We start from the raw sequence: 18,654 nt of genomic DNA on the forward strand, positions 1-18,654 counted from the left end.
CGCCGCGTCTTCAACTGCCGAAGCGCGCGCTCTGAGGGTGACAGCCGCCCCACACAGGCACCACCTTCGCCCCAGTCTCTCACTCACCCGGTGCACCGCTAGCTCTCAGCGCTCACCGCTAGTGTCGGTAATCGCCTGGTGATCAGAGCGCAGCCCTGTCCCGATTCAGAGCGGCACCGCGCTTCTCCTCGCAAAGCACGCTCTGCCCAAGATGGCCGCTTCCCAGCCGCGGGTCCCGAGATCTTTAGTCCCCGCAGCTCCCCGGCCAAATCGATCTCTCGGCAGGGTCCCGGAAAGTCGCCTGGAGTCTAGGGGGTTCGGCGGTGGTGAATATATCACCGTATGCAGGGGTCTTGGTGCAGGATATTCAGAAGGATTGGGGAGCTCTCTCGCAGTGCGTCCTCTCTCCTTCACTACATAGCCACGCCCCTAAAACATCATTTTTATTGGTTGTTTTTTTTTTTTTAAACAAATAAGTACAATACATATTGCAAATGTTGCTTTAAATTATTACATAGAAATAAAACAAACATTAATCTTTGTAACACAAATAGTATTAACATATTCCCTAATGTCCACATCTAACCAGCTTCAATGATTGGAATCCGACAATCAAATCCAGAACATACACCAACTGATGCATTTATCATGTGACAAATTTTAATTTATCCAAACTACCACTTAAATCTTCTAACAAATACCAATCTGAATTAACAAAGGACCTCATTATCTCTTGAATTTCCCCTGTCGACAATAAGGATTCTATGAACACTCTCCATTTTTAAAAAAAATCTTTTCGTCATCTTATCTTTATCCCTTTCTGCTTCTCTTTTTTCTAAATATAGGACAGCCATTAGTCCTGCTTTAATCTCTTTTCTTTATCGCCTCTCATTGGGGGACACAGGAACCATGGGTGTATGCTGCTGCCACTAGGAGGCTGACACTATGCAAATAAAAAAATTAGCTCCTCCTCTGCAGTGTACACCCCACCGACTGGCATTAAACTCTTCAGTTTAGCTTAGTGTCAGTAGGAGGTGGACACGGGTCTTTCATTAGACCCTTATCTACCTCAATGTGCGTCGTTTCTTTTCAGGTTTTCTTCCAGAGGGATACAGGGTGAGCAGTCACACCTGTAGTCCCACAATACGGACTATGAGTACGGCGTGTACTGCCACCCCGTATCCTCATAGATCCCTCTCCAGGACCAAGATCCTAGCACAGAAGCGTGCTCAGAAGTCCGGTCCTGGCTCCGTCCCCCACCCACTCGCCTACCAGAGCCTGTCGGTCGGAGGAGACGAGGACGTCCATCACAGCTCCGTGGACGTCTCATTCCCCTCAGGTTAGTAACGGCGTGGGATGTTTAGGTGAGTATTTCCCCCTGGCGGGCTCTCCATTCCCCCGGGATTTTTTTCTCCAGATGTCCCCCGGTCCTCCCTCATGGCGTTTGTTTTGGGGGGATCCCAGGGACAGCCACGGGGGCTGTGGCTCTTTTTCCTCCTGGGCTCTCCTTCATTGGCGGCCGCACAGCCACGGTGTCTCCCTTGTGGAGTCTCGGCCTGGCGGGCTGCCGCGCCGCTCCCCCTTGCGGTCTCGCTTCTCGGCGGCCGCGGTGTGTCCTGTGTCTGCACGGCGTCCTTGGCAGGGTGCCGTGCCGCTTGCTTTCTGCGGCGCTCCGACGCCGCCACTCTCCAGCGGCGCTCCGGCGCCGCGATTCTCTGGCGACGCTCCGGCGCCGCGATTCTCCGGCGCCGCGATTTTCCGGCGGCGCCGGCCTCTAGTTTGGGTCCCGGCTTCTGCCGGGGCCTGCCTCTGGCGCCGCGGCCCCGCCGGTTCCGTTCGGACAGCCTTGGCGGACTGCCGCTCTTCTCGGACTCTGCGGCGCGCTGCTCCGGCGCCGCGGTTCCCTTCTCCGGCGGCGCCGGTCTCTAATTTAGGTCCCGGCTTACGCCGGGGCCTACTTCCGGTTTCTCGGCTCCTCACTTCCGGTTCTGCGGGCGGGCTTCTTTCCCGCCCGACATACTGCGCCCTGCCCACCGGCGCCTCTGCGTCTGGCTCCACCCCCTTCCTCGTGGGTCCCTCGGCCGGTGTGCACCGCTTCTCACAGCAGCAGCACTCGCATCTTCTGTGGCTCAGCATCGCAGAATCAGCACCTCAGGGAAGTTCTCCGCCGAGGACAAGTGGGACATCTTCCAGGACCGGGTCCGTGAGTAGCTGCACTGCAGACTGACACCCCCCTCTGCCCACTGTCCCCTAACCCACTGGCATCTTCAGGGTCCCTAAAAATGTCTACCTCTAAAGGGGGCCGCTCTCGTCCCCCTACCTCTTCATCTTCTGCCTTAGTCACGTACTTTGCATGTTCGTCCTGTAACAGCAAACTTCCCTCAGGTCAGTCCTCCCCGCTGTGTCAGTCCTGCAGCAACCCAATTGTTCCCACCGCCCAGGATCCTCCGGCTGTTCCACCCGAGAGTGATCCCCCCATCACAGGCTGGGCCGCCTCTCTGTCCCAATCGGTGGCCGATTTAACACGGGTATCTCAAACCCTGGTGTCCGCGCTGGATCGGTTACCCCTGCAGACCCCTGCCGTGGCCAGCGGGTCGCAGGAACCGCCGCCCGAGACCTCCTTGCTAAGCTACAAAAGGTCCAGACAGGAACGTCGGTCTGAGTCCTCTTCGCGTTCCATCTCGCCGCACGGCCCTCCCCCGCGGTTCGTGTCCCACCGATCCTCCTCCCCTGAGTCAGGCGAGGCATTATCTGATGCGCCCTCAGAGGATATTTCGGAGCTGGATCCTAACCAGATCGCCACCATGAGTGAGACTGTCCAGAACCTCATTCGGGCTATAAACCAAACCTGTGGCATTCAGGATCCCGCTACGGAACCCGCAGATCAGGCGGTTTCGTTTAGACGGGCCAAACCACCTTCAAAATTTTTCGCTCCTCATCCTGAATTCGAGGAAATCCTGGCCAGAGAGAGAGAATCCAACCAGACGTTTTCAGAGGGGAAAACGCCTGGGGGTGTTATATCCGTTTTCACCAGAACTTACCGCCAATTGGACGGTCTCTCCCTCGGTGGATCCCCCTGTTTCCAGGCTGTCCACCAACACGGTGCTTCCACTGTCCGGCAGAGCGTCTCTGAAGGATTCTAACGACAGAGTTATAGAATCCTTCGCGAAATCTGCCTTTGAAGCGGCTTCAGCAGCGCTATGCCCAGCCTTTGCTTCCACCTGGGCTTCAAAATCCATCTCAAAATGGGCCAAGGATCTACGGCGAGGTATCCTTGACGGGGCACCTCCCGCGCAATTGGCGGAACTTGCCAACCAGATTTCCCACGCTGGTGAATACCTGGTTTCCGCCTCCCTGGATGTCGCGTCTTGTGCGGCTCAGGCTTCCAGCAATGCCGTTGCCATCCGCCGGACCGTTTGGCTCAAGGCCTGGCAGGCGGACTTGTCCTCCAAAAAGTCCCTCACTAGTCTGCCCTTCCAGGGCTCTCGTCTCTTTGGTTCCCAGCTGGACCAGATCATTAAGGACGCCACTGGGGGCACAAGTTCCCTTCTCCCCCAGGCTAAACCTCGTCGCCCTCCTCCTAGACGGCAGTTTCGCTCGTTCCGGCCTTTTCGTCGCTTCGCTGCGTCAAACTCCTTTTCCCAGCAGCAACAGAGGCCACAGGCACGTCAAGAGAAGAAGGCGGTGTCCTTCAGGCCCACTCCGTCCTGGCGTCCTCGCTATTCCCAGGGTAGATCGTCCAGGCCCAGGACTGGAAGATCCACTTCCGCATGACTCTCGGCAAGACTCCAGCCCAACTCCCAGGTTGGGGGGCCGTCTTCTCCGTTTCAGGGACGTCTGGATTTCCGCAGTAGAGGATGCATGGGTCAGGGAAGTTGTGTCTTCGGGATACAAAATAGAGTTCGCCTCCCGACCCAGAGATCGTTTCTTCCAATCTCGTCCTCCAAAAGATCCCGCTTTGGTTCCGGGCTTCTTCGCAGCCATCGCTTCTCTGCTCAAATCCGGGGTAATCGTTCCCGTCCCAGAAAAGGAACGGTACACGGGTTTCTACTCGAACCTCTTTGTGGTACCGAAAAAAGACGGCAAGGTTCGTCCCATTCTGGACCTCAAATTGCTGAACAGGAGGGTTCGCCTAAGACACTTCAGGATGGAATCCCTTCGTTCAGTAATTGCTTCCATGGAGGCTCAGGAATTTCTATGCTCTATAGATATCCAGGACGCCTACCTACATGTTCCGATATTTCCCGGACATCACCGTTTCCTGCGCTTCGCAGTGCAACAAGATCATTTTCAGTTCGTCGCCCTGCCGTTCGGCCTCGCAACCGCGCCAAGGGTGTTCACGAAAATCATGGCGGCGCTGATGGCCATCTTGAGAGTCAGAGGCTTGGTTCTGTTTCCATACCTCGACGACATCCTCATCAAGGCTCCGTCCTTTGCTCAGGCCCACGAAAGCTTGTCCATTGTTCTCGACACCTTATCCCGTTTCGGATGGCTGGTCAACCGGAAGAAGTCCTGCCTTATTCCTTCTCAGCGCATCATCTTTCTGGGCATGCTCTTCGACACTCGTCTGTCCAGAGTCTTCCTTCCCAAGGACAAGAGATCCACCCTTTGTCGGGACATTCTCTTGCTCCAGGGTCCTCGGCCTCCCTCCCTCCGATCGGCCATGAAGGTTCTGGGGAGGATGGTAGCTACCTTGGAAGCGATTCCCTTCGCCCAATTCCATTCTCGACCCCTTCAGCAAGCCATTCTGTCTCAGTGGGACAGGTCGGTCTTCTCCCTGGATCGGCCGATCAGACTCTCCTTTCGGGTCAAGCGGTCTCTCAACTGGTGGCTGACGTCTCCTCTCATCTCCCAGGGCAGGTCCTTCCTTCCGGTTCACTGGCAGGTGGTGACAACGGATGCCAGCCTGATCGGCTGGGGTGCGGTTTTTCGCCACCTGACGGTTCAGGGCCGTTGGTCGCTGCAGGAGTCCGCGCTGCCGATCAACGTCCTCGAAATTCGGGCCATCTTTCTGTCCCTCCGCCATTGGGAAAGGATTCTCAGGGGCCTTCCAGTCCGGATCCAGACGGACAATGCCACGGCTGTGGCATATGTCAACCATCAGGGGGGGACTCGGAGCTCCTTGGCCCTTGCCGAGGTGTCCAAGATCCTCCTTTGGGCAGAGGCAACGGTTCCGGTGATATCCGCGGTGCATATCCCCAGCGTAGAAAACTGGGCCGCCGACTTCCTCAGCCGCGAGGGTCTCGCGGCGGGGGAATGGTCCCTGCATCCGGAGGTCTTCCATCAGATTTGTCTTCGATGGGGAACTACGGATGTGGATCTCACGGCGTCTCGGATCAACAGGAAGGTTCCACAATTCGTCTCCAGGTCACGCGATCCTCTCGCAGTGGGCGTCGATGCTCTGGCCATTCCTTGGTCACAGTTCGAGATGCCCTATCTGTTCCCACCCCTTCCATTACTTCCCAAACTGTTGAAGAAGATCAAAGCGGAAGGGGTGCCGGTCATCCTGATCGCCCCGGATTGGCCCAGGAGAGCTTGGTTCGCGGAGCTCGTCAACCTTCTCGCGGACGCTCCCTGGTGCCTTCCAGACAGGCCCGATCTGCTGTCCCAGGGTCCGATCTGCCACCCGAATTCTCGGTCGCTCAGTTTAACGGCGTGGCTGTTGAGACCGCGGTTCTAAGAGCGTCCGGCCTTTCGGACCGCGTCATTCACACCATGATTCAGGCTCGGAAGCCTTCGTCTTCCAGGATCTACTACCGCACCTGGAAGGCCTACTTCCGTTGGTGCGAGTCCAACCGCGTGCCGCCTATGGTTTTTTCCCTGCCTTCTCTTTTGGCCTTCCTTCAGGCAGGACTGGATTCGGGCCTGGCTCTTAGTTCCCTGAAGGGTCAGGTCTCTGCGCTTTCCATCCTCTTTCAGAAGACCTTGGCCTCTCGGCCACAGGTTAAGACCTTCTTTCAGGGGGTAGCCCACGCCGTCCCGCCGTACAGGGCCCCTGTGGAGGCATGGGACCTAAACCTGGTACTGGACGTTTTGAAGGTTTCTCCCTTTGAACCTCTTAGGGAGATTCCTCTATCAGTTTTATCTTGGAAGGTGGCCTTTCTTGTGGCCATCACGTCCATTCGCCGCGTTTCCGAGCTGGCGGCACTGTCTTGCCGCCCTCCGTTTTTGGTCATTCACCAGGACAAGGTGGTCTTCCGACCTCCACCTTCTTTTCTTCCTAAGGTGGTTTCCACCTTCCACCTCAACGAGGACATCGTTCTACCTTCCTTTTGTCCAGCTCCGACTCATCCTCTGGAGCGATCGTTGAACAAGCTGGACCTAGTCAGGGCAGTGAGGATTTATCTGGATAGAACATCCTCTTTCCGGAAGACGGATTCATTTTTCGTCATTCCTGATGGCACGCGCAGAGGCCAGCCGGCTTCTAAAGCGACTATTGCTCGCTGGATCAGAACGGCAATTTTGGAGGCTTACCGGGTCAAGAACAGAGTGCCCCCTCCTGGGATTAAGGCTCACTCTACCCGGGCAGTCGGCGCCTCCTGGGCGGTGCACCACAGGGCTTCCGCCCTACAGCTTTGCAAAGCGGCAACTTGGTCTTCCATCCACACGTTCGCCAAATTTTACAAGGTCCATACCTACGCATCGGCGGACGCCAGCCTAGGCAGAAGGATCCTGCAGGCGGCAGTGGTGAGTCCTCTGACCTGATGGAAGTCTGTTTTCCCGCCCTTGGGACTGCTTTGGGACGTCCCATGGTTCCTGTGTCCCCCAATGAGAGGCGATAAAGAAAACAGGATTTTTGGTTGCTTACCGTAAAATCTGTTTCTTGAAGCCTCCATTGGGGGACACAGCACCCTCCCAATGTTTTTGTTATATGTTCTCTGACTGTTCTCACGTTTACAGTTCTCAAGTTTGTGGTTATGGTTTTTCAACCTTGTTCTTTCTCCTACTGCTTTCTCACTAACTGAAGAGTTTAATGCCAGTCGGTGGGGTGTACACTGCAGAGGAGGAGCTAATTTTTTTATTTGCATAGTGTCAGCCTCCTAGTGGCAGCAGCATACACCCATGGTTCCTGTGTCCCCCAATGGAGGCTTCAAGAAACAGATTTTACGGTAAGCAACCAAAAATCCTGTTTTATCCCTGGGAGTGTACTAGCCAACCAATATTGCAAAATTAAACGTTTTGTCACCAAAGCAATAGTATGGAACAGATCATGTAACTGACCCCCTCTTGTTTTGCCTGTCGTATAATGAAACAGCCAGCACATCGGGCTAGAATCCACCCAGATCCCACACATCTGTAGATACATATCTTGAACCATTGTCCATAACTCTTGTGTCTTGGGACACGACCACATGCCATGCTCCATATCTGTTCTTGATGCGCCACATTTGGGGCAACTCATCTGCCTATCAGGGTTCTGTGGAGTTGGCGGTATATTAAAGCCACATATTATTTTATGCATTATTCTAAATTGGCTATCCCTCCATTGCTCATTTATGATATGTTCCCTTACCAATTTCCATCCATGTAGTATTTTATGCTCAAGTTCTTCATCTTTCATGTATTTTTCCCATTTGCAAAACACTTTGTCTGTCCCTGATGGTCGTAATACATCTCTCAACAACCCATATATCGAGGAGATCGATATTTCCTTAATGTCTTTAGTGACTAAGTCTCTCCACACATCTGAATCAACCTCCTTGCTTACATCTTGTAAGAAATCTAGTACATAATGCTTCAGTTGACTATATAGCATCAAATGGAATCCCGGTAGCTCATATTTGTCTAATACCTCAGATCCCGTCAACCAGCGACCTTCCTGTAAATGTAGTAAATCTTCTAGTGTCTGTACTCCTTTTCTAGACCATTCTATGAATAATTTATTTTCCCTTCCCAATTTAAAGGCTGGAAATGACCAAGGATTCAGGTGCTTTGACACTCTCCATGACATTTTCAGTTTTTTCCTTACTGCTTTCCATGTAGCAATAGTGTCTTTACAAATAACCGAGTGTTTAATATTTGGTGGTAAGTATGACAGTGGCGTGTGAAGCAATGCTGTCAAATCCCATGAGCCACAAAATTCCGTTTCTAGTGTATAATCTGTATAGCGTCCTGTCTTTTTAATCCAATCAACTACATTCCTCATTAAGCACGAGAGATTATACCCTCTAATATTCGGCAACCCTACTCCTCCTCCCTCTTTTGGACGCATTAGTGTTCTCATAACAAGTCTCGCTCTTCTCCCCCTCCAAATAAATTTAGAAAAAGCCCTATTCAATTTGAGAACATCTACGTGTCGGATTAGCATTGGAATAGTCTGCATTGGATATAATAATCTCGCAAAGCTTGTCATCTTAATTAGATGACAGCGGCCTAGTAGTGAGAGGGGTAGATTTCCCCATCTTTCCAATTCTTTCTCTATTTTGTCTATAATAGGCTTATAATTAAGATCATACATCTGTTTCGGCGAACTTCCCAAATGTATTCCCAAATATTTTATAGATGTTGTCGCTTTCGGGATTCCCATTATATTATTTCCCTGACCACGTTTCACATTATTTCTCATGAACAGAATTTCACATTTAGTCTTGTTTAATCGAAAGCCCGAGAATTCTCCAAATTTTTCAATCTCTAATAGTAACCTAGGAAGATCTTCTTCTGGATTTCTCATAAACAAAATTATGTCATCTGCAAACAAAGCAGTTTTGACCACCTCCTTTCCCACCTTTATCCCTTTGTAAGAGCTATGATCAGTTAGGTACCTTGACAAGGGTTTCTATGACTCTTTCAACAATGACGATAGTTTGTCAAAAAGCCCTTATATGATCACCTGGGAAAAAACCCTAAAATCCACCTTTTCTCCTGAGCAATGGGAAGAAGCTCTCTCCAAAACGTACAACTCCACAATCTCATTCCCACTTCAAGAAACATACTTTAAAACTATTAGTAATTGGTACCTTACCCCGGCAAAATTAGCACACTTCGGTCCTTCAAACTCATCCTCACCCCTTTGCTGGAGAGACTGCGGCTTCAAGGGAGACCTATTACATATGCTTTGGGAATGTCCTAGAGTCAAAATAGTCTGGTCTAGGATCTCTACCACTCTCAATAAACTCTCTAACAAAACTTTAACCCTCACACCTCAAATGGCCCTTCTTTCCCTTAACTTGGACGAACTAGACTTGGCACTCCAACCCATTTTTATTCATCTTTGTCTTGTAGCAAAAAATCTCATCACTTTCCACTGGAAAAACAAAATACTCCCAAATCCAGAGGTTATCCTACACCTAGTCCAGCAACACAGATCACATGAACTGAAATTTGCTTTGATTAGCAATCAGTTTGCAAGATTTTACAAAAAATGGAACAAATGGGACATGGCCTTTCCGTCCCCCATTACTTAATTCCCTCACCACCAAATTCTAGGTGCAATACCATTTAATTGTATATTCCGTGTACTATCTAACGGTTCAATCCTGGTTAAATATTTCCTCACATATGATTGGCCTTAATTGGCTTGCAATCTCTCGTTTGTTTATTTGTCTATGTGTTGGTTCGCAGTTGTTTCGTTTAAACCTTATGACCTGGACATTATGTACCCTATAAGTGTATATCACTGTTGCTATAATGTTGCATTGCTATTTTTTCCCTATGCCCCTCCCTTCTCTCCCCTCCCCCTTATTACCCCTGTGACAAAACACTCTGGGATCGCCTTTGCTGGGGTCAAAGGACACGTGGTTTGTGCATTGAATCTGAGGCGTACAGCAGGTTTCTGAGCAGGCTGACCTCAGGTCAGATTTATTAACGTGAAAGCAACACAAAAAACAAAACATAAAAATAAATCCTAGCCTGTCCGGCACTAACTAAACAAATACGTTGCTATCTCAACAACTGGGGGGGCTTCTCCCACCCAGCTAACATCATACAGATCTTGAGCAGAGCTCTTCACTCACGTTTGTCTCACACAGGCAGGCAATCTGCGTGCCCCAGGCAGACACTGGAAACACCCAGCTGGTCATCTTTTATTCCTGCAATCATTAACCCATTAGCACCCTGAAGATACTGAGTGGCCTAATTCACATAGGACAAACACCTGGGCGAGATATACCTGCCTCCATCTACCACACCAGCATGAGTCTTACATATCCCCCCCCCCTTGCTCAGACCACTCCGGTCGAGCAAGAACACTTTTGAAACAGTGCACTCGGGATAGGGCATCGGCGTTCCCCATCTGCACCCCAGGTCGGTGCTCCACCGTAAAAGAGTAAGCCTGCAGGGCAAGGAACCACCTGGTTACCCGACTATTACGGTCCTTGTGGAGGTGCATCCACTTGAGAGGGGCATGGTCGGTGACCAGCCTAAACTTCCTACCAGCCAGGTAATACTTGAGGGAGTCGAGAGCCCATTTAATGGCTAGGCACTCTTTTTCAACCACGGCATACCTCTGCTCATGTACATTCAGTTTCCGACTGAGATAGAGGACCGGGTGTTCGACTCCGTCCCTCACCTGGGAAAGTACAGCTCCGACACCAGTATCAGAGGCATCAGTTTGTACCACAAACTCGCTGCTGAAATCAGGAGTCACTAGTACGGGCTGAGAGCACAAAGCCCGTTTCAGGCTGTGGAAGGCCTCTTCAGCAGCTGAGGTCCATTTTACCATGACGGAACCCTTCCCCTTGGTAAGATCCGTCAAGGGAGTAGCCATGGCTGCAAAATTGGGTATGAACCGGCGATAATAGCCGGCAATCCCCAGGAAAGCCTGCACTTGTTTCTTGTTCACTGGTTGTGGCCAGCCCTGAATTGCCTGTATTTTGTCGATCTGGGGTTTAACCACTCCTCGGCCAATCACGTAGCCCAAGTATCGGGCTTCTTCAAGCCCGATGTGGCATTTCTTGGGGTTTGCCGTTAAACCTGCATCTCGCAGGTCATCAATCACGGCTTGTACCTTCTGGAGATGAGTTTCCCAGTCCATGCTGTAAATTACGATGTCATAAAGGTAGGCAGAAGCGTACTGTCTGTGAGGCCTCAAGACTCGATCCATCAATCTCTGGAACGTTGCGGGAGCTCCGTGAAGTCCAAACGGCATATAGACATACTGGAACAGACCTTCCGGTGTAGCAAATGCCGTCTTCTCTCTGGCCGCCTCGGCCAGAGGAATCTGCCAGTACCCCTTTGTTAAATCCAGGGTCGTAATGTATCGGGCTTTACCAAGCCGGTCGATCAACTCATCGACCCGGGGCATAGGGTACGCATCAAATTTAGAAACTGCATTCAGTTTCCTAAAGTCATTACAAAACCGGATGGAGCCATCCGGTTTAGGTATCAACACAATTGGACTGGACCAGGCGCTCTGTGACTCCTCAATGACTCCTAAGTCCAACATTGCCATCACTTCCCGGGAGACGGCTTCACGGCGGGCTTCCGGAATCCAGTAGGGCTTCACATGAACAGTGACGCCAGGCTCTGTGACAATCTCATGTTTCACCAACTTCGTCCGGCCAGGTTTTTCGGAGAAAAACTGTCGGTTCTGTAACAAAAATTGCTTAACCTCAGATTTTTGTCGTTCTGAGAGAGTCTCAGCAACCTGCACCTCTGGTACAGTAGGTGAACAAACCGGACGGGGCAGATCCGCCGTTAGGGCAGAGCGGTCTTTCCAGGATTTTATCAGATTCACATGATAAATCTGTTCCGGTTTTCTCTTACCCGGCTGGTACACTTTATAGTTCACCTCACCAACTCTTTCTCGGACCTCAAATGGGCCCTGCCATTTCGCCAGGAATTTACTATCCACCGTAGGGATTAGGACCAACACCCTATCGCCGGGTGCAAATGTACGGACCTTAGCGCCTCTATCATAACTTTGCCTCTGGGCTCCCTGGGCCTGTAACATATGGTCCCTAACAATGGGCATGACAGCGGCAATACGATCCTGCATTTGTGTTACATGGTCGATCACCGTTTTAAAGGGAGTGACTTGAACTTCCCAGGTTTCTTTTGCGACGTCCAGCAGTCCCCGGGGACGACGGGCGTACAACAGTTCGAAAGGCGAAAATCCTGTGGAAGACTGGGGAACTTCCCTAATGGCAAACAGCAAATAGGGTAACAAGTAATCCCAGTTCTTCCCATCTTTGTCTATCGCCTTCCGGAGCATCTGTTTTAAGGTTTTGTTGAAGCGCTCAACCAGGCCATCTGTTTGAGGGTGATAGACAGACGTACGCAACGGGTCTATTTGTAAGAGCCTGCAGAGCTCCTTCATTACCCTCGACATAAAGGGAGTCCCCTGGTCGGTGAGTATCTGTTTTGGAATTCCCACCCGACTAAACACTTGTACCAATTCCTTGGCGATAGTCTTGGTAGCTGTGTTACGCAAAGGGACGGCTTCTGGGTAACGAGTGGCATAGTCCACGATGACGAGGATATGTTGGTGCCCACGTGCGGATCGGGGAAGGGGCCCAACCAAATCCATCCCAATTCTCTCAAAAGGGACCCCGATGATAGGAAGGGGTACCAAAGGGCTACGGAACTGAGATTTAGGGGCCGCGATTTGGCACTCTGGACAGGACTCACAATAGTTACGCACATCACAATGTATTCCAGGCCACACAAAACAATGCAATATCCTTTCTGTGGTTTTCTGTACCCCCAGATGTCCCCCCATTATATGTCCGTGGGCCAAATCCAGTACCTTCCGCCGATAAGGTTTGGGTACCACTAACCGTTGCACTGTGTCTTCCCCTTTTTTTTCTACCTGGTAGAGCAAATCATTTTCAAGAACCATATACGGGTACGCTAGCCTAGTGTCAGGTTCTACGGGTGCCCCATCTATCATTTTTACATTTTTCCTAGCCGGAGTCAGGGTAGGATCTTTCATTTGCTCGCTGTGGAAGTCATCCACCTGGACTCCCAAATCTGGCAGGCAGGGTGCCGGATGGCTGTCTGCCTCCGCCTCTCGCTGAGGTTCCTCAGTTTCCTCTGTTTCCCCCGCCATGACGGAGAAGGGGTACTGAAGGTTAGATTCACTAACCTCCCCAGCAACATCTTCCTGTGGGGTCTCCTCTAGGGACTCGGGACCTCCAGATGGCATGGGAGAAGATTCACGGGTACAGCTACCGTGAAGGAGCAACTGATTCTCCCACAACTGCCAGAAATAGGGAAAATCCCTGCCCAGGATTACATCATGTAACAATGCGGGAACGAGTCCCACTTTGTGCTGCACTGACCCATAGGGAGTAGAAATCCATATGACCGCTGTTAAGTACGAGCGGGTGTCACCATGCACACACGTCACAGAAAACTTGTCAGACGGACCAGACGGAAGTGCCACTAGACTAGCTTTCACCAGAGTCACCACACTTCCAGAGTCTAGTAATGCCACAACATTTTTCCCATCAACAGATAATTCACACAGGTGTTTCACTGTATCATTTTGACCCGCATTCACACTCACTAGCTGTGTAACCAAAGACATGCGTTTTCTAGAGTCTATAACGTCGCACTGCATGGGTTCAGCGGTAACAGGACAGTTCGCAGAAACATGACCCTTCTCATGGCAGCGGAAACACCTAACAGGTCCCCTACTGAGACCACCGTCCAATACTCTTGGTCTCGGAGTGCGAGCAGTCCCGGACTCCTCCCCCACAGTTTTAAGCGATTTTCCTTCACCCGTGGTCCCTGGAACAGTCTTACCGGTTCCACGAGGAGGAGGCACAGTCCGGGGTTTGGCGGTGTCGTCGGGAAGTCCTTCTGCCACGGAATAACGCTCGACCAACTCCACAAGTTGATCCGCTGTCGTGGGATTTCCTTGGCTTACCCACCTTTTCAGCGCTGGGGGTAGTACTCTCAGGTACTTGTCCAGGACAACCCGCTGGATTATTTCGGGTATTGTCAGTACCTCGGGTTGCAGCCATTTCTTTGTCAAGTAGATCAGGTCGAACATCTGAGACCGCGCTGGTTTATCTTGCTGGTATGTCCACTGATGTACCCTCTGTGCACGGACAGCCGTCGTCACACCCAGCCGGGCCAGGATCTCAGCTTTCAGCTTCTCAAAGTCCTGAGCGACCTCCGGGTCCAAATCATGGTAAGCTTTTTGGGCCTCGCTGGAGAGAAACGGGGCAATCAAATCGGCCCATCGTGCCTTCGGCCACTTCTCTCTCAATGCCGTCCGCTCAAACGTTGTCAGATATGCCTCGACGTCATCTTCTGCAGTCAGCTTTTGCCAGTATCGACTCACATGGATCCTTCTGGACTCTGCTTCCGGGTCAGCGTCAGGCATGCTCACCAGGCGCTGCGCCACCTGTTGGAGAAGTTGGCGGTCTGCAACTGTCATGTCCAGTAACTCCTTCAGCTGTGCGGCCATCAAGCGATTAGCTTCGTGCTGTGCGGCAGTGGCCTGCTGCTGTACGGCAGTGGACTGTACTAAGGCTTTCACCACGTCTTCCATGCTGTCGCCTGTGCCACGGTATGCCCGCGTTCTCCACCACAATGTGACAAAACACTCTGGGATCGCCTTTGCTGGGGTCAAAGGACACGTGGTTTGTGCATTGAATCTGAGGCGTACAGCAGGTTTCTGAGCAGGCTGACCTCAGGTCAGATTTATTAACGTGAAAGCAACACAAAAAACAAAACATAAAAATAAACCCTAGCCTGTCCGGCACTAACTAAACAAATACGTTGCTATCTCAACAACTGGGGGGGCTTCTCCCACCCAGCTAACATCATACAGATCTTGAGCAGAGCTCTTCACTCACGTTTGTCTCACACAGGCAGGCAATCTGTGTGCCCCAGGCAGACACTGGAAACACCCAGCTGGTCATCTTTTATTCCTGCAATCATTAACCCATTAGCACCCTGAAGATACTGAGTGGCCTAATTCACATAGGACAAACACCTGGGCGAGATATACCTGCCTCCATCTAGCACACCAGCATGAGTCTTACACCCCCTTTTTCTCCTCCCCCCCCCCCCCCCCCCACCATCCTATCCCGCCCTTATTCCCTTTTCTTGCCTGCTATTTTAAAATCCAAATAAAATCTTTGGAAAGGAAATAGGGCTGTGTGGAGAGATATTTTACTATCTAATTATTTTGCCTTTCAGAACTACATGATCTTATCTCTGGTCTTCTTCACCGTGATCCGGAGATACGTATGACTCTGGATGAACTCCTCAGGGACCTTTGGGTGACGCAGCCCGTCAACCTTGCCGAATATACCTGGGAGGAGGTGTATCCACCCGCTTGCACCCAAATTGGCGAGTAAATATTTTTTTTTCTTCCATCTGATAAGGTCCATCTTTTGTACAGGAGTATATTCACATACACAATGCAGGGGGTTTTAATAAAAAAATAATTTGTATATTAGATGTATACGATATAGATACCGCTATAAGAATCTATATCGATTCTGTTTGTACTTCTATTTGCTTATGTTGGGGATTTACTGTTCATTGCTTATTAAGTTTAGAACATGTGATTATTAGAGTTGGTACTATTTGATTCGCAGGACCCGGGACATCGGCCACTTCAGTAATTTGTGACTGCAGGACGGAAGCCCAGAGAACAGCCTCTGTCTTGACTGCATCCGCGGCTCTTCCTTTGTTTAGCCGTTCTGGCATCACATTAGTGTTGCAGCACGATGCACATTTGCTGTCGCACCAGACTGGCTGATCAAAGGATGCCGTGGTTGCTGTCCGGTAAGAAAGGCGATTCTTAACTGGGTTTTCCCACGAACAAAGTTAATTTTAATCAATAGAGCTTGGAATAATAATAAATTCCACAATTGGATGTGTTTTAAAAAAATGTTCCTGTGCTGAGATAATCTTACAAATGTGCCCCTGCTGTGTACTGTGTAATGGCCGTGTCTGACCGTGCAGGAACATGTACCAAGAGCTATGGAGGGTTACCAATAATAAAACTTAGCTTTTAATAGACAAATCTAAAATATAAGAACCCAATAAACAAACACAAATACATATATACAGTGCTCAAAATAACCAGTGCTCAAAGAATAAAAGAATGGAACAGTCTCACCATTCAGGACGGACACATCAATATGGTCAATACTTCAGCCGGTGAGGCAATGGAGAGTCATTATCCAGGGGAAAGTCAGTAGGTTAGGGCACAAAAATACTATCTACCCTGAAACCCCTGTGTAACTCCTGTCCTTACAAGGACAGGCCCCAAATGGACCCTGCTATGGACAACCACCAAATGTATGTATGTGGACAAATAAACTTCTTCTCCCTACGCGTTTCATCACCGATGTAGGAGACTCATCAGGGGAGTATAAATATATGTGCTCATAGGCACAAAAGTCCAAGCGAGAACAATACAACGTCCGTTTATCAAAGTTCAACACGGGTCCCGCAGTGGCTGAGTACCCATCAGCAAGGTATGGCTGTCTGTGTTTGCAGTCCAAGGTGTATCCTCAGGAACATGGTCTGATAATACCACAGATTACATGCCAAAAGTGCAATGTTTTATGTAATCTGACAGCAGAATGATGTAGGGGCTGAGGCCCTGATTCCAGTGATGTGTCACTTACTGGGCTGTGTGTTGCCTTGTCAATAATATTAGCATTTTATTAGCAGGAGATAATCACTACAGGACTAGGTGTCTTGTGCCTCCTAGTCAACTGCTGTGTGTAACCCCACCACTGATTAGTAGCTTACTGGTTATGCACAGTGTACACAAAAAGCTTCTAATCTGTGGTCAGGGTTATACACAGTTCAGCATTCTGAGCTCTGCTGATAAAACGGTGATTGTATCAAAATAACAGCATGCAGAACAACAAGTGACACATCGCTGGAATAGGAGTCTCGGCCCCTACATTGTGGTGCTATCAGATTACATATCAAAAAAACTGCAGACAGATTCCCTTGAAAGGGGCTTTCCAATCTCCTAACTATAGCTAGTGTATGCGATCACTTTGTTTGGAGTCTCCTGCCATTTCTGAGAATAAAGGGCATGGTGTGGTGTCCTCTTTTCAGTTCTGCACAGCTGCCCCTAGTGATATGCCATATCTTTAGGATGGTTGCATTTCATTTAATTGATCCCCGATATGTTCTAAATGCACGTAGGGAAAAAATCCTCCAAGATCCTAAAATCTCCATATTTTAATCTTCAGAAGGTTTTAATAAAAACTTCTTTCTTTTTTTTGCATTTGTGTTTACAGATGAAGGATTGAAGCCGATCCCCGGCAGCCAGAGCTCTGATTATAGCGGGGAAGTTGTAAAGGACGCAGAGTGATTACGTCTCCAATGGACGTACAAGAAGAAATGAAGAAATACTGCTCGCTCTTGTCTCAGTGACACAAAAAGAAAACCAGAAACAGTTTAAGACTTTACCCAGATGTCCTTGTGCGAGCACAACCACAGACAATGTGACGCAATCAGCTGTTGGATCCAGCGCCCCACATCTGCGTGTGTTAGGGCCCACCAGTGCTGGAGATTGGGCGATCATTTCTGGCAGTGCAGTGGCCTCCAGCCCTTTGTGCTTTATAATACCATCATGATAGCAATGAGCATTTAATGGAGTAAAATTGCTCCAAAAAAGGGGGGTCTCCAATAGTTGAGAGCCCACTGCAGCATTTCTCATGGCTTTCCAAGTAGGAATGAATTGGCTGCAATCATTTAGCTTTTGAACTGTACATAGGACCCCATTGTTTTTTCGTTTTGGGGGACAGGAAACGTTATTCCGCACTTTTTTCATATGTTCCTTTCTATATGTTGCTGGAGAAATCTCACACTAAAAAGCACTTTCTCCACTTCTAGGTATACGATAAAATCTGAATAAGCCACCTTCTCGGTGTTGGTGCCAAGAAGCCATTACTTTACCGTTAGTTCTAATGTCCGAATGCCATAATATATTGTCCTTAGCATTACCTGCAATGGAGTGTTACCAGACTCTGGATGAATACGGACCTGGAAAAGATTGCTATACATTTGCAGAATAAGTGGCTTTGGACCTTACAAGGTACTAATCTCTCATTGCGCACAAAGTGGGTGCTAAGACTTTGCAGGTGACAGTGTGAAAAGTTGGTGCCAAATTTTGTATACCGGACATTAGATTCATGATTTATTGACTTATTTCATATATGGGTTTTTTTTTAATTTCCATATGGAAAGCTATCTATATTTTTACATGTTGTTTTATATTGTTAGACCTGGTAAGCATTTGTTGTTAACCAGTTGAACTCTAAATGTTTTTATATTTTACCACTCTTAGCAGCTTATGCGCACGTATTTTACATTATTTATCCAGGTTATCCGGTTTACTGACCATAGCTACAACATTGACTTGTGAGAAAATATGTGTTTGTTTCTATTTATCTGTGTTGTAGAAATGGAAGTGCACTCAAACAGCAATAAAGAGTGCCATTGCAGTACAGGTCCAGGCATATTGGGGGAGATCCTACTGCTCTGATTTTTGCGTCATCCTAATTCTGGCACACTTTCATCTCAAGCGGTTGTGAAGCATTATTGCAACAAAGTGTGGACTCCATTTATGATCTTCAAGGGAATCTGTCAGCAGGTTTTTGCTAAGTTATCTGAGAGCAGCATGATGTGGCGAAGGAGACCGTAATTCCAGTGATGTGTCACTTTCCAGGCTGTGTTTTGCTGTTTCAATAAAATCAGTGTTTTATCAGCAGGAGATCATCA

The 18,654-nt window shown here is 49.5% G+C and overlaps 1 protein-coding gene across 2 annotated transcripts in view; it reads left to right on the forward strand.

Annotated features, from left to right (window-relative positions):
* PASK (PAS domain containing serine/threonine kinase) overlaps positions 1-18,305 on the forward strand; it is a 96,519-nt gene extending 78,214 nt beyond the window's left edge. Inside the window, exons 17-18 of one of the 2 annotated variants that reach the window (XM_069727721.1) lie at positions 15,094-15,246; positions 17,169-18,305. In XM_069727721.1, the coding sequence (XP_069583822.1) occupies positions 15,094-15,246; positions 17,169-17,242 (227 nt within the window). In that variant the 3' untranslated portion in view covers positions 17,243-18,305. Of the gene's footprint in view, positions 1-15,093; positions 15,251-17,168 lie in introns of both variants that reach the window. The other variant, XM_069727722.1, reaches the window with a different exon arrangement.
* The last annotated feature ends 349 nt before the right edge of the window (positions 18,306-18,654 follow it).

This window comes from Ranitomeya imitator, chromosome 5 (genome assembly GCF_032444005.1).
Source record: "Ranitomeya imitator isolate aRanImi1 chromosome 5, aRanImi1.pri, whole genome shotgun sequence".
Classification (NCBI taxonomy): Eukaryota; Metazoa; Chordata; class Amphibia; order Anura; family Dendrobatidae; genus Ranitomeya; species Ranitomeya imitator.